Genomic DNA, 15850 nt, shown 5'->3' on the forward strand with positions numbered 1-15850 from the left:
TTTATTGGGCCAAGCCCATGAGCGTCTGAAAGAGTCGGCCTACCCGTTTGGTAGGGTGTGCGACGACCCTAAAAATAAGTAATATGAAAATATGTATGAAATGTATATGAACACAAGCCTTTAGTTTTTGTTATCCTTTTAGCATCATTGTATAATCGTACCACTGTACTATTTGCAAACAGTTAAGTATCAAACTAATCACATTCAATCTATTTAGTGAAAAAAAGACATCAGCAACATTTCCATTTTGAGAGATTTTATTTTCAACAACATAACCTTGACAAACTCTTAATACATTATATGCTACTGTTCATAAAAAAAAAGAGGAAGTAATTAGCAATGTTTTTTTCTTCTTTCATATAGTCTAGCAGAGAATCCCGTCACAAAAGCCATTCGTGTAGAGTTGTGATATACTGAGAATGAGGCCACTCAACACCCCTCCCAACGGCAAACAATCTTTCAATTTCCAAACCCTAACCTTGTCCCCAACCAACAGCTAAGCCAGAGCAAACCAAGCGGCTACATGCTTTCTCCACCCGAGGGAAATTATACAAAAAAGGAACACATGAAAGAAGCACAAAGTCCTAAAAATGTGGAATCTGGTGAGATTTTGTACAGGTGTGATCCCAGGACTGGCCACTGAGGGGCAGTATATGCTTATCCGTAAAGGTCATCATCGTTGTCTTCATTGAAAACAGGGCCAATGCCTGTGCCCCCTGACCCCTGGCTGCCAGGACCGGTGCCCCCTGCACCTGTACTTGAGGGAAACCTGTCAGGAGAGACAGGGGGGGAGAGAGTAGTAGACATGTTACAATGTGACCATAACAAGGCTGCAAAAGTACAACTCCTCAGCAGAGTCCTGAAACTACAGACTACATTTGTAAATTTACACCATTTTTTAAAATCCGATTTGTTCAATAAACAAAGAAATGGTCAAACATACCTGAAGGAGCCGAAGCCACGGCTCTGCTGCAGCGTCTGTGCGAACATTTCATATTTGCGGATGTCATTGTCACTGACAGAGCGACGAGCGAAGCGCATGGCCTCCTCAAAGTGGTCCTTCCTGATCTCAGGCACTGGGTCGTCTTCCTCTACTTCCTACAAAAACAAATTAGGGGAGAGATGCCCTTTGAGATAAACTTTCAAAAGGCAGAACAGCAATGGTGGATGAAGATGGAAATGTGAATGAAAGAACAACACTGACCATAGCTGATGGATTGGTCTGCCTCTCCCGCTCTCTGCGGATCTCATTCTCAATGCTCTCTCTGATGGCCAGCTTACACGCCCGCTGGCAGATCTCTGTGAGATCAGCTCCAGAGAAGCCGTTGGTCATCTTGGCCAGGAAGTCAAGATCAACATCCTGTAAGATAAAAGAAATTAGGTCAGAAACCAATGAGTAAAAATATGAGAGAATATTAATCATTTCTTCTTTAAACTGCTCAGCCGATCACAGGAGGGAGCCAAGTAAAATGGTAAAGACGGCATTAAAATAAATTGTGGTCATTAAACAGTCAATGCACTGTCCTTTTCTTCTTGTCCAGTTACTCATTTCTGTAACAGGACATATTCTGTGGCAGAGAGTTATTTTTGCAGCGAGTTATTTTTATATTGAGACATTTACCAATTAAAAATGGTAGCGGGGAATGATGAGATTTCTGGTGGACATTTCTGCCCATTTTGTTTGTCATTATGTGTGGGTTATTTAATATTTTCCATAGCAGCAGTGGTCACCTTGCTGATTGGGCTCTTGCGAAGGTTGGCCTTGAGGATATTGATCCTGCTCTTCTCGTCAGGCAGGGGAATGTAGATTAGCTGGTCCAGACGGCCAGGTCTCAGGATGGCGGGGTCGATGATGTCAGGTCTGTTGGTGGCTCCAATGATAAAGACATTCTTCTTGCTGGACATGCCGTCCATCTCAGTCAGGATCTGGTTGATGACACGGTCAGCGGCTCCACCACCATCTCCCACGTTGCCACCACGGGCCTTGGCTATTGAGTCCAGCTCATCGAAAAACAGGACACAAGGGGCCGCTTGACGAGCCTGGGTTCAAACATAGAAACAAAAATGTGTTAACTTGAAGGCCAGAGCAAGTGGGCCATTATCTAGCCATTTCAATTGACAATCCATAACATTTATCTTATACACCCACATCACAATTCAAAATATTCCAGCAGTTACATAATCTCACCTTGTCAAAGATCTCTCTGACGTTGGCCTCTGACTCTCCAAACCACATAGTGAGAAGCTCAGGTCCTTTGATGGAGATGAAGTTAGCCTGGCATTCATTAGCAATGGCCTTGGCCAGCAGGGTCTTACCACAACCAGGGGGTCCGTAGAACAGCACACCCTTTGATGGGGTCATGCCAAACTTCAGGAACTTGTCTGGGTGTTCCACTGGATACTGAGGACAGGAGGAGAAATTTTGATTCATCATAAAAAAGCTGCATATTGTGTTGTGCCTGTTTCAGTCACATATCTGCGGAGTGGCATACCTGCACCAGCTCCTGCAGCTCCCTCTTGACATCGTCCAGACCTCCGATGTCTTCCCAGGTGATGTTGGGAACCTCAACCACAGTCTCCCTCAATGCTGATGGGTTGCTCTGACTTAGGGCCCACTGGAATAATGGGATGAACCATGTTAGGGAGAGCTCAACACTACAAATCACGTGAAACTTCATTCATAAAAGCACATGCCTCCTCTTTACTGTTCTCACCTTGAAGTCATCCATAGTGACAGCCAGGGAGTTCATGACTTCAGCGTCAATGGTCTCATCCTCCAGGTCAATCAGATCCATCTTCTTTCTGATTGCCTGCAGAGCTGCCTCGGAGCAGAGAGCAGCCAGATCTGCACCCACATGTCCATGGGTCTCATTGGCCACCTAGATATACAAAGAAATGGATGAAAGACATTGTGGATTAAGCCACAGGTACTATAACTTATATGCATATGAATCTGCAATTCCTCCGACTACATATTAATAATCACAACCACTGATAGGACAAGAAGTCACCCAGATGATCTATAAAGATCAGGTTCCACCAGGTTACCTTTTCAAGGTCGACAGGACGTCGTACCTGTTCAAGGTCAACATCATCAGCCAGCTTCATGTTCTTTGTGTGAATCTGGAGGATCTCCAGTCTGCCTGTTGCATCAGGAATGCCAATGTCCACCTCTCTATCGAAACGCCCTGGAAGGAGGGGGGGGTTAGATGACAATTAGTGGTACAAATGTCATTGTCAAATCTAACCATTATGTGCCTTTGTCGGAATTCTCCGTCATTTAATGTACTTCATCGATACTACTTTTAACACTGGCCCGGTTGCTAGGCAATGCCTTGCATACCCCCACCACCAGGAAATGTGTGAACGCAAAGTAGGATCTTTTTTTGGCTCTTTTCTCTGAAACTACGAGTGCTGTCCGTGGTGATGATCATCCATCAGAGGTTCGGATCCGATTTGTGATGTTTCATCACATCGCAATATTAAGGTTTCTGGCGAAAGATAAACATTGTGAGCTAATGCTAACATACGCAGTTTCTTACAATGGCGGTCTGCGAGCGGGGAAAACAAAAGTGACTGAAAATGACCAATTCCAGCTGGTGCAGCCAACTACCCTCTATGGCCACTTGTTAAATACATCCCTTCAGTCAAAACAATCACACGGTCCGTTTGATGTTTGATCCTAATAAAGCTGAGCTTCTCTACTTCAAAAATCTAATTCTCGTCCACATAAACATAGTGAAGGTAAACAACGTTGTGCCAAGATAATCCTGACGCAAGCGGGAAAGTGATTAAAAGTTTCCATTCACATCATCATCAGACATTCATTTGGTGTTCTCACTCACTTCCTTAGTCTATCAAAACGGAATGTGGCAGTGGCACAATAATCATTTTATTTATTAGTTTTCATGATCATGGGAAATTCAACTAGTTAACCGTGTGCTTAATTTGAGGAAAATGCCACTGAATTAATCAATTTGATTTAGTTTGAAATATTGCTCTGGTGCAATCTGAAGTTTTCCTTTGTTTATGTGCTATGGCCCTGCTCGCCAGGAACATTTCAGTTTCGATTCCTATAAAATGAGTCAATCAACTGATGCCAAATACACATTGGTGGTTTCAGTTTCAATTTCAAAGTATGTAATAAAGGATTAAAACTCTGTTCGCCAATGCAAATATGACAAAACACTAGCCAGTAGTGTGGACACCACCAAGAAAAGCATTTTAGTGCATGTCGCATTTTTCAACTGGGTGGCATTTTACTTCCTTTGATGTTTCTTTCCTCCTCTCGCTATCTCACTGCTTTTTTCTGTCATTTTCTGGCTGTACTCGCAGAATCTGAATCTCCATCACTTGACTTCTGATTATGAATCCATTAATCTTTCCCCTCTAATTTCAGTAGATCTTGAATTAGCTACCCTTGATGTACCTTCCGTTTCATCCGTCTCTCCCAAGATTCCTTTCCTTATAATAATGAATTGCATTTTTATAGCACTTTTCCAAGTGCTCAAAGCACTTTTCAATGGTTCATTCATTCATACATTGGGAGGTGAAGCGGTCGACGCCAGCGTCCTCACTTCCCACATTCATACACCAATGGTGGCAAGCTCACACCGACCAACTCATTGTAGGCAATGTAGGGTTCAGTGTCTTGCCCAAGGACACTTCGACATGTGGACAGGAGGAGCCGGGACTCGAACCGCCAACCCAGGGATCATTGGACGACCTGCTCTACCTCCTGAGCCACAGCCGCCCTACCTCCTCATCTCTTCCGTCATCCAATTTATAACTTAGGGATGCACCGAATGGGAAATTCTTGGCCGAAACGAATACCGAATATAGGCAACAGTTGGCCGAAAATCAAATAGCCGAATATGATACTATAATATTATACAATTTATTTTTGTACCATTGCAGTCAAAGCCTTTGTTGTAGAGCTAGGTACAGGCATGTGTGCACGCCGTGCTTGAAGCCGTGTTTTGTTGTTCTTGACTATTCGGTTTCGGCTCTAAAATCAACCTTACCGAACATGCATTTTTTTGCCACTATTTAGCCCAACGAATATTCGGACCAACTGTTAGAATCTGACAATATTTCTACTAGTAATAGCTTAGAGTTTTCCTGTGGTATATTAAAGTAAGCTAAAAACGGCATCAAGCTGGTTCAAACTACCGTAATATTACTACTTGATTGAGTAAAATTAATCTGGAACACTAGCTTCATATTCAAGCAGATTAATTGGTACTCCTGTTCCAGTAGGTTTAATAATAGTCAATTGTAATTTCTCAAACACTGTACGTCTGCCAGACGCAGTGCGAGTGAACACAGGAGGGAGCACTTATTTTTCTCCCCGACTATCACAAGTGGGAGGTGGGTTACAGATTAGACAATACATGTAGGCAATCGTCATTAGCCAAGGACTAAAACGAAGGACTCATAACTGACGAAGACCCATAAGGGTCGAAACGTTGTTGCTTCAGTCTTCAATAAAGTTTCCTGGGAGCTCGAGAAACAGTGTGCGGACTGCCTTTCTTTCACAAGGACTAAAACGAACCATCCCCACCCGAGCTTAAAATGTATTTTAATACTTTACAGTATGTGGACCAAATTCCACTCCAGGTAGCAGGGTTTCCCAGAGCTTTTTAAAAGAGGTGCACCCCTTCCACTTAATTCTAGAGCACCTCTTCTAAGGTTAGTCAAGTCATACATTTTTATTCAATGAAAACTCTGGTACTCAGGGAAACTGCTGTTGCTAAAACTTGTGTTTATCATTATGGAGTGGTTTTAGATAAATACTGGATTAGTCATGGGCACCAATCACAACTCTGCTCACCCTCTCCAAAAAGGCATTTAGCACCTTATCAACTTTCTTCCTGGGGACCAGTGTTAAGCATAGAGAAATGTGCGTTTACCGAATCTCCTAAGAGCTGGATCAATGCTGTTGGGTCTGTTGGTGGCAGCCATGACGATGACATGAGCTCTCTGCTTCAGACCGTCCATCAGGGTGAGTAGCTGAGACACGATACGCCTCTCCACCTCTCCATGAGTCTACACACACACACACACAAGTTACTAGACAGAAAAAAACAATAATATAACACCATTAAAGTCACAATTTAGTTTCCCTCTCCTGACCTTCTCTCTCTTGGGGGCGATGGCATCAAGCTCATCAATGAAGATGATGGCAGGTGCATTCTTCTCCGCTTCCTCAAAAGCCTTTCTCAAGTTACTCTCACTTTCTCCAGCCAGTTTACTCATGATTTCAGGCCCTGGAACAGAGGAACAAACATTTAGTTCAGAAAAGTATCCTGTGTGTCATTTGAAATACAAGGATGTGTGCATTTGAAATACAGCCATTGTTTCATTTATATTGTTAAAGTATGGCTACAAATGGAAGATGAACACTGATCCTGGAACAATTTGATAACTTTACGATAACTCCTCTTTGGGATTATGGACTAGTTTAGCTAGCTGGTTTTGCGCTAGATCCATAGATTACACTGCACATATAGTACAACAAAGGATGTGAGACAACACATTCATGAACACATTGGTCAATAATCTGGTTAAAATAACCATATACTGTGGCCATTAACTTAAATTCTAGAATGTTCTATACAACTAGCTAAAGAAACCCTTTGCCAACTAGGACAAGGTGAACAGATTTAAGGTGAACTTTGACCTCTGTGTAGGCATAACTATGGTAGAGTGGACAGAATAATGTCTCCATGGGAAAGTCCACCTGCCAGTCAGTTGTATGCCAGTCATAAACGGCAGACAACAGGCAGAAGTGTGATACTGGTGAATTAGAACATTCGGAATAAAAGCGGCATAGTAACCACCTAGTTTGTGAAGGTAGTCGGTACTAATTTCTTTCCAAACGTTTTGTAATGAAGTTATTTAAAACCATTTAATTGGGATATGACACAGACGCCTTTTCTTTTAACTCAAAAGCAGAGGTCAACCATTCACGTCCGATATGATGCAGGTTTTGTGGATTAATTAAAGATCACTGAGGGAGCTCCTGTGGTGAGAATTGATGGATGACACTTTACCACACAGTCAGTGGAGGAGTACTGGGTTTTTGCCATCAAATATAATGACAATATAAAGGCATGGCCTTTGTTTTATTGCAGTAGTAGTTTGCACCATTAATGAGGAAGAAGAAGGCTCCAGTTTCATTTGCCACAGCTCTAGCAATCAGGGTCTTTCCTGTTCCAGGGGGTCCATACAGCAGGATACCACGTGGTGGCTGGAGAGGGAGAAGGTTTTTAATATGACATTATCCATCAATATAAATGAATGTAGGTACATGGTACAGCACACGTGTGTAGAGCTAAACAAAAGGTGAAGATCACTTGCTCAATGCACCTCACCTTGACTCCAATTGCCTTGAACAGTGCAGGGTGTCTAAGAGGCAGCTCCACCATCTCTTTGATCTGAGCTAGCTGCTTCCTCACTCCTCCAATGTCGTCATAGCCAACCTCATTCAGGGACTCCTCCTCATCCTGCACACACACAAAAGATCAGATCTCATTTTCAATGCGCAATCTTGACAAAGTCATAACACCGACGCTGCAAGCTGTCTGATACTCACCTCTCTCCTAATGGGCTCCCCCTCACAGTGGATGACTGTGTCAGGGGCAACAATGCAGTAGGGGGAGGGATCAGTCTCTACCACCTTGAACTCGACAGCACGCATGCCTCCCCTGACCAGGAAGATGTCACCTTCAGAGGCACAAGGGAAGGATAAAAAAAAAGTTATGTTCATGCCCTTATCTGGTACCATATTGCAGTTGCACTTAATTTCTAACCAGGTTGATCTGATACTTGCCTTTGCGAATGGGTCTGTACGCCTCTAGGAAGTAAGGCTTGAGGTAGACCTCAAACAGGTTTCCAGTAATTCCTTCTACTGTGTCATCTATTGGGAGCACATGGATCCTTTTTCCATATTTCACATCAGGACATGGTTGAATGCTAGAGGGGGTGGAGGGGTACAGTTAATGTCATGATCTAGTTTAACTCAAGTTATCTAAAGTTATAGACACGCAAGTTTCCCCACCTGATGACGTCCCCCAGACGGACCCTCAGATTGTTGCGGACAACCCTGTTCATGCGGACCTTTTCATCAGAACAGGTGTCGTCAGACAGAACAATGCACACAGTCTCCCTCCTTTTCTTTCCCTTCATCAGCACCGTGTCCCCACGGAAGAGCTGCAGCTCGTCCATCTTGGTCTGAATGGAAATTTGAATAAACTTGAAGTCAGGGCATAGATAGATAGGACCATTATTGATGCAGAGGAATTTCAGCCACCCAGAGGCAGCACAGCAGCTGTTTGTTACAGATGCAGAGTTAGGAAGGTACTGTCAGATACAGCAATACATTGTGCATAAGACTGTTGCCAGATACAGCAATCTACTATATAATGCGCCACATCTCTGCGTACGTGTGTACCTATGTGTAATGCACGTAACTCGAGAACCGTTTGACCCACCGACTTCACATTCAACACACGTGTTCTACACCCCCACAGGGGGTGCAGTGCCAGGTATCGAGTCGGTCGGACCCACGGTTCTCCAGACCCACCACAAAAGGCTCTGGTCAGGCTCTGCCAGTGAACTCCTTTCACCTGTGCAATTTCCAGCCTCTGCCTCAGCCAATTGAGGCTCAACCAATCAGGCTCTGCCAATGGGCCGTATTGATTGCCAAGTACACTTTTCAGTTTGCAGTCTTCACACAGATCTCCATGTGGGACACCGGCTGACAGTTAAAAGGGTGCTATGACAACATATATCATTAGGTTCCCAAGTAGGCCGGTGGTCGACTGCGACGGGCACGTACAGGTCTAGTACAAAAATAAATAAGCATCAAGAACATTGAAATGAGCTTGACACGAGCTTTACAGAAATCAGATCCATCCATCTATCTGTCATATTGAATGTCTGTGTGATACAAATGTAGAATTGCTACCTGAGAGAGAGAGACCACACTATTGTCCTCATTGATAGATTCATCAACAATCAGTCTGTTAGGCCTGGGCTTCTGTTTCAGAATGGCAGTTGAAAGATCATCATTTGTTTTGCTGTGAAAGACAGATTAAGATTTGGTTATTGAATGATTGGAATAACTCATCAAAGTCCTACACGCTTTGGTTGTCAAAACACAGTACCAGTAACAAAAAACCATGGTCCTTCATGCGCAACAGCTAAAGCGTGGAAAATAAAACTCCATCGGATATCATATTTCTGTCGACAAATTTCACTGTAATTATTGAAATAGCACTGTTCTAGAAACCCCGGGTTACTTTGAGCATGTTTCATAGTTTGTTTCGTGTTGTTTATCTGGCTAGCGTTAGCCCCTCTCGGCTAGCTAGCTGACTGGCGAGTGAGAAAGCCCAGATGACACAGCAAAAGGATTAAAAAAAAAACTTTATTTTCACCCTTTGAAAAAGCACTACAGACAATACATATTAATTCACTGCCAACGTAACTGTACACCCCAATCACTTCAAATAAATGCCAGGCGACTACGCATTTCACTTGTATCGAAATGGAACCCTTTTAAATGTTTATCAGATGAAATGAATACAAGCTAGCAGCTAAGTTAGCATGCTAGGCTGGTGCAATGATGATGAATGGCTTTTGACAGCTCGCTATCTACAGCTAGCATGGACAAAAAAATGACCTTCCATTCTAGCGTTAACCAAACAGACCAAGGGATGATTCTTTAGTTGACAGTTAGTTAGTAGTTTAGAGGTGACATTATAACCGGGACAGGCCAACATGCCGGTGGGGAGATGGCTTTGGCCTTGATCTAAGGCTAAGCTAACGCTAGGCTGTTAGCGCAGCAGCGTTGAACTGTGCTTTGTGGAGGACCACGGCAATTTGTTGTCACTTTTTTCCCCGTGTTGTCGCACCATTCCCCCAAAGTGACACCGCACTGCCGCGGTCGTCGTTGACAAGTAACGTGTTAATGCGTAGTTAGTAACGTTACCACTTAAATGCGAAGGCTAAGACAACTGACCCAATTAGCTAACCTAGCTAGCGAACCGGACAGTTATCACATTCACACGACGAGCTAACAAGCTAACTTTATAACCAAACAACGCATCCTGGCGTTAGCCGAGCTGAGGGCATCGCATGACGTTTACATTTTACAACACGGTTGTACTTACTCCACTCCCGAGGCCATGGTCGTCCACCTGGATTAATATATGTATATAAATAAAGAAAATCTAGCTAAATGTTGGCGAAGATGAATCAGTCCTTGTTTCTGTCTAATTTGCGTGGAAAGAGCCGTTTCCTCGCATTTCTCTAATAGTTGTACCGTGGCCTGGGACAGTTCTAGTCTGATTGGCTGTCGGGCGTCCATCGGTTTTGTTAAACGTCCCGAGACACGCCTACTGCTTTGCACAACCACTGAAACGAGCCACTGGCGTGACGTGTTCTGAAATATTGTGGAACTTTGGCCAGTTGGAGATGAGTGGGATGGCCTTGTGTTTGTTAACTACATTCCTATTGGTCTAATGACGCCTGTCACTATCCCTCTGTCTTCCAATTAAGTCACACCGCGTTGATAGAACGAAGGGTTGTGAAAAACAATATTGTAATAAAATTGGGATGTTTGCATCATACACTCGGTACGCAGGCTTTTATTTTCGTTCGCTACGGCTCAAAAAACAAAACAGTAAATAACAAATAGCAAATAACTACAAGATAAAATAAAAACTTTTGTTAAACATTTCAGAAAACAATGCCAACAAGTTACAACAATTATTTAGTTATTACATGAACACAACAAAATGGTCTTGGTAGTGGTGGGTACTGGTAGTGTATGGGCAAAATTTTTGCCCATATGGTACATTTGGCCAAATATGCACCAAACAGGACTTATTTTGGTGTAACGTTAAGACAAATGACAGCTTAAATCAGTGTGCCATGTCACCATTTAGCCATCCATCCATCTCAAGTTGTCATCAGTCCTAAGTAGTGAGACATTACCAGACTGAGACAATTATACAAAAATACAGATAGATTTCACATATAATATGTAAACAGTTTAGTTTACATACAAAATTCTATTGCCCAAATGTTTCTACAGTAATAATACACAATACTCAGGCAGCTGTCATTACTATCTAATGCAGGTGTTCAACGTTTTTGGCGAGGGACCCCCGGAAATGCTTTGACCATGTCTCGCGACCAATAACCTTAATATATCAAATACATCATAAATACTGAAACTAAGAATATAGTGATTTATTTAACCTTAACAAAAACCTTTTTGTTTTAGCCAAAAAATATCACTTACCCTACCCTTAGGAAAGTTTATGAACCCCTGATCTAATGAGGTGCCCCTTTTCTACAACAAAGGATTGCAGAAAAAAAAAGGGACAAGATATCTACCATAAATGTTGTTTGTCTGCACTCGGGGGTACAAAACTCGGGGGTACAAAACAAACCTGATGGTATTGTCGAAAATATCAAAATGTGTGTTCATTTGGTAATAGTAAAATTATGAAGATGAGCCATGTTTGCACGAGATGTTATACTTACACTGAAATAAATCTGCAAACATGGGTCTTGTTTGGTGTGCAGATTTTCTTTATTTTTGCTTAAATGATAAACTTTTGATCCAGCACCCAGCCTAAGAGGTTTGGGATGTCTTCTGCACATTGGATTCATCTGAAGTGTATTATTCTGGCCCTCTATGTGTGAGTGAGTTTCTCTATTCTGTGACGGAGGTCAGTGGGGTCCAGGGTGGGGCCAGAGTGGAGGTCCTGTAGGTATAGAGGAAGACTCCTGGAATACAAAACATAGACATTTAGTTATTCTAAAATTGGAGCCTATAACATGGCTTTAAATTAGATTATTCCTCCTATATCCAGCTTTTGGTGTCTGTCCACAAACATTAAATTCTCATTGATAATGAATGGAGAATTTTACGTCAGTGTCTATTTTACGTAATGCTGATGTACGATGATAAGAGCCAAGGGGGAGCTTATCATCGTACATCATTATGACGTAAACACTTCACACAGGTGTGATTTTTTATTTTACTAACAGCATTACATGACAGATGAGGAAGTGGTTCCATGGTGTAATGGTTAGCACTCTGGACTGGACTGTCCTCAATAAGGACATTTATTTTATTCATTCACAACAGCAAGTGGCACTTAGCCTTCAATCTTCCAATGAGTAGCTAAGACCTTGAATACTAATAATGGCATCTTACTCTACAGAGGACTCCGCAGCAAAGCCCCATGTCTTTTCCCAGCAGGATACAGCCTCCCGTTTCCTCCCCAGCCTCCATAGTACCTCACCAAGCCACTGTCCTGCATTCACACACTCTGGGGGACAGAAGATGATCACATCAGACTCGTACATAAAAGAAGGGTTATATAAAAATAGATTCCGATTGTATGTATGTAATGATGCTGTGCCTGGTGACGCCTGTAGGCCGAGTTGGAGGTCTCGGAGTGCTTCTCTCAGTTGGTCCCTTTGGGTGAAGCTGATACCCCTTCCAGTTAGTGAGAGCCCTTTCAGCCTCTGCAGTGTATTCAAGCGAGACGCTTGACTGCCAACAATGTCAACACAGGGAATCTTGGGTTGAAAACCTATGGTTGCACATTGAGACTATGAGCTATATATAAAAATACCTATCAAATCACTAGAAATGTGTATTGGGTGTGTAAATAGACACTCCCTCTCTCTAAAAGAAAAAGAAAAGTACAGGCCAAGGGGGTAAAAAAACAAAAAAAAACTCACCTTTCTTTTTAACCTGCACCTTCACAAGTAGATTGATAGACCTATGATTAAAAAATATGTATATTCACATATTTGTGCAGTATGACAATGGTGAATGACATTGCAACAGTAAATTGCATCCTTCTAACCTTGTGTACAGAGTCACAGCATTTTTCCAGTCCTTCAGGTAGGCCTGACAGTGAGCCTGCAGGAGAAGGGCAGTCCCAGACCAGAGCAGCATCCCCAGTCTGTCCTGGTCTGTGCTACTGCCTAGCCTGTCTGCAGAACCAAGCTCAACATCACAATCTCCTACAGGCTCCTCTAACACCAGCTTCTCTGGCAGCAACTCCAGTGTTGTGTTGATGACCTCATCACACAGTGCCATGCAGTCAGCCGGTCGCCGGGCTAAAAGCAAGGCAGCGCCAGCCTCCAGATAGAGCTCAGGTAACCTGGGGAGGGGAGGGCCCTCAGCATGCACCTGACATAGTACACACAAGTAAAATACTCAAAAATGTGAGTGTAAAAATGTGAGGACTTTGTGCACTAAGCAACAACAAAAATATGCTTGACAGAATATCATGGTTTCATATATTAGAAATAAACAGATGTTAAAATGACAGTTTTGTGCAGTCTGTTTGAATCCTTACAGTGTGCTGGTCACCTGACTGAAGGGTGGCCAGTAGGTCCAGGTAATGTTCTACACCCTCTGACACCCTGTGTAAAGTGAACAGCACACACAGCCAATTAACAAATTATGGCAATAATCAATAGTATGCTACACTCAAACCAAATGCGTTTTTGAGATACTGAACAGTCAAGGCTGTCCATACAGGAGTGTAGCAGACAGACACTGGTCTTCATACCTTCCATGGAGAACACTCTTCAACGCCAGACTGTGAAGTATGCTAAGAGAGGAGGGTACTAAGAGCAGACGCCTCAGGGATTGGCTGCGGAGTAGCAAGGAAGGGTACAGGAGATTGCTTCCCATTTGGCCAGTCTCTGTACTACGAGGCAACATCAGCATCTGGACAGCAAATAAATCTTAATTTATTTTTACATTTTAGAGTTGTTTTGCCTATGACATGCTCAAAATAGGGATGCCAGCTTGAAAGTGTTAATGTGACAAAATAGATATGTGAACACAAAAGACTTTTCATCTGTCTGTGTATTACATACTGAGTGCAGCAGCTGCAGAGCTTGTATCTCAGCCTTTGTGTTGCCCAGTTGTCTATAGATCAGCATGCTCTGGTACAGAGCACACACACAGTGGGAATCTGTCTCCAGTGCCTTCCTGTAACACTGCACTGCCATCTGCAGGCAACCCTGTTTGATAATAAACAAAACACATTCCCAATATTGATTAATGCTTCAAGCAGGATGGACAATTAGCATTAGAATTGGCTTTACATGATCCTAAAAGTATTTTTGTTTCTTTGTTTGTGTACCATATGGGCAAGGCAGAGGCCTGAGAGGAGGTGTGAGTTTGCCAGGAGAGTTCTAGGGGCAGGAAGTGAGAAAATCTTTTGGAGAATAGACAAAGCTTCGGAGCTGCGACCCTCACTCAGCAACTCTACACCTGAAATGAAAAAACTAAAAACTAAATATATTTCTTGGGGCATTTTATGCTATTTCAGATAAGGATAGCTAGAGAGACAGGAATCCAAGGGCGTGGTTAGAGGAGGTGAGAGGAGACGTAAGTGAGACAAGGGCCAAATTCCAATACCCAGCTCGCTCACTCACACTCGGTCACTCCAGTATGGTGGTGTTATGGTGAAATTGGCCGAAATATGTGACCATCTTGTGGACTTCACACAACTTACATGGAAGTCTTTAAATACATTGCCAAAATACTGCTAGGTTGAACTCTGCTAATAAACAAACTGCAACGATTTACATTCGGACACTGGCATTATGTGATTGTCTACACGATTGTCACATATTTAAGCAGGTCACCAATTTCACCATAACACCACCATGCTGGAGTGAGTGAGTGTGAATGAGCGAGTGGCCGAGATTTGGGGTATTGGAATTTGGCTAAGACGGAATTGGATAAATGGTAAATGGTGCATTTATATAGCGCCTTTATCCAAGGCGCTTTACATAGATTGTGCATTACATTCACACATTCACACACACATTCACCAATGGCGGCGGAAACCATGTAAGGCACCAACCAGCACATCAGAAGCAATTTGGGGTTAAGCGTCTTGCTCAAGGACACTTCGACACTAACTCTGGGGGAGCCCGGGATCGAACTGGCAACCTTGCGGTTACCATCCAGCCACTCTACCCCTGAGCCACCGCCGCCCAGGTCATACTCACAGCACACACTGGGAGTACATGGTCTGTGCACTGAGCCAGCCACCCACCCCAAATTTAAATGTTTATGTGACTATGAATTTTCTACCATTAGGAACCATTATGTAAACACCACCACTAACACTGATGCAGAAAAACAAAGCAAAATATATTTAAAGCTACACTGATTTGGTGTGCACCACTGAATAGTGTCAGAACGTTTACCTCTCACTGCCACTTGGGACCACCAACATACAGTGTGGAAAAAATACTAAAGTGTAGCTTTCAATATGTTTAAAGCCTAACTTTATTTCTAATAACTAACATCTGAGAACTGGGAATAAATGAGCATACTGTACTTAAAGGACCACTTCACCACTTTTCAACCCATCTTCATATAATAGGTCCTCACTAGTAATAATCATGATAAAATGGCATTTTTTTTCCTACTCAGTCTCATAGGAGGGCTGTGGGCAGTTCGGAAACCCGTCAGCCACTGACATCATCGTTAGGCAGATTCTTTTTTTAAACACATTCTTCCAAAAATGTTTAGATTTTTATTATCGTGAGAACGATGGCTTCCATTTTCGCATTGCAACTTTTCAGGACTAGAAAGCCTGCAGTTTCTATTAGCTTGGATTCCCTATCGATGATGTCACTGGTGGACGGGTTTCTGAACTTCCCACAGCCCTCCTATGAGACACAGACTGAGTAGGGAAAAAAATGTGGTATTTTATCATGAACATTAGTGAGGACCAATTATATGAAGATATGTTGAAAGTGGTCCTTTAAGGTGTGCAATGCA

At 42.8% G+C, this 15850-nt stretch overlaps 2 protein-coding genes across 5 annotated transcripts in view; both read right to left on the bottom strand.

Moving 5' to 3' along the window:
• Positions 1-239: 239 nt before the first annotated feature.
• On the bottom strand, positions 240-10360 carry vcp (valosin containing protein). 2 transcript variants are annotated; one of them, XM_079516658.1, is made up of 17 exons: positions 10176-10360; positions 8972-9083; positions 8063-8235; positions 7835-7977; positions 7598-7728; positions 7377-7508; positions 7150-7252; positions 6136-6269; positions 5913-6048; positions 3076-3188; positions 2715-2879; positions 2493-2615; positions 2189-2401; positions 1732-2040; positions 1205-1360; positions 944-1098; positions 240-769 (listed from the first exon to the last, which is right to left on the bottom strand). In XM_079516658.1, the coding sequence occupies exons 1-17, from the start codon at positions 10190-10192 to the stop codon at positions 658-660; spliced, it is 2427 nt and encodes an 808-aa protein (XP_079372784.1). In that variant the 5' UTR covers positions 10193-10360; the 3' UTR covers positions 240-657. The 2 variants fall into 2 exon arrangements, with proteins under 2 accessions (XP_079372784.1, XP_079372783.1); XM_079516657.1 differs by having other exon boundaries at positions 3049-3188.
• A 323-nt stretch (positions 10361-10683) lies between these two features.
• The window catches only part of fancg (FA complementation group G), a 7446-nt gene continuing 2279 nt past the window's right edge, over positions 10684-15850 (bottom strand). Inside the window, exons 6-14 of one of the 3 annotated variants that reach the window (XM_079516321.1) lie at positions 14193-14323; positions 13924-14070; positions 13611-13771; positions 13395-13461; positions 12897-13225; positions 12769-12809; positions 12444-12617; positions 12236-12350; positions 10684-11802 (exon numbers count right to left, since the gene is read on the bottom strand). In XM_079516321.1, the coding sequence (XP_079372447.1) occupies positions 11709-11802; positions 12236-12350; positions 12444-12617; positions 12769-12809; positions 12897-13225; positions 13395-13461; positions 13611-13771; positions 13924-14070; positions 14193-14323 (1259 nt within the window). In that variant the 3' untranslated portion in view covers positions 10684-11708. The remainder of the gene's footprint in view (positions 11803-12235; positions 12351-12443; positions 12618-12768; positions 12810-12896; positions 13226-13394; positions 13462-13610; positions 13772-13923; positions 14071-14192; positions 14324-15850) is intronic. The other 2 variants (XM_079516322.1, XM_079516320.1) reach the window with 2 other exon arrangements.

The sequence above is a fragment of the Electrona antarctica genome, assembly GCF_951216825.1.
Source record: "Electrona antarctica genome assembly, chromosome: 12".
NCBI classification, from domain to species: Eukaryota; Metazoa; Chordata; class Actinopteri; order Myctophiformes; family Myctophidae; genus Electrona; species Electrona antarctica.

Excerpts from the sequence above, each read along its gene's own strand:
- vcp (XM_079516657.1), bottom strand. Across the intron at positions 1,361-1,731 it reads GCAAGAGCCCAATCAGCAAG|GATGTTGATCTTGACTTCCT; the intron begins GTGACCACTGCT and ends TTTATCTTACAG. Across the intron at positions 1,099-1,204 it reads AGACCAATCCATCAGCTATG|GAAGTAGAGGAAGACGACCC; the intron begins GTCAGTGTTGTT and ends TTGTTTTTGTAG.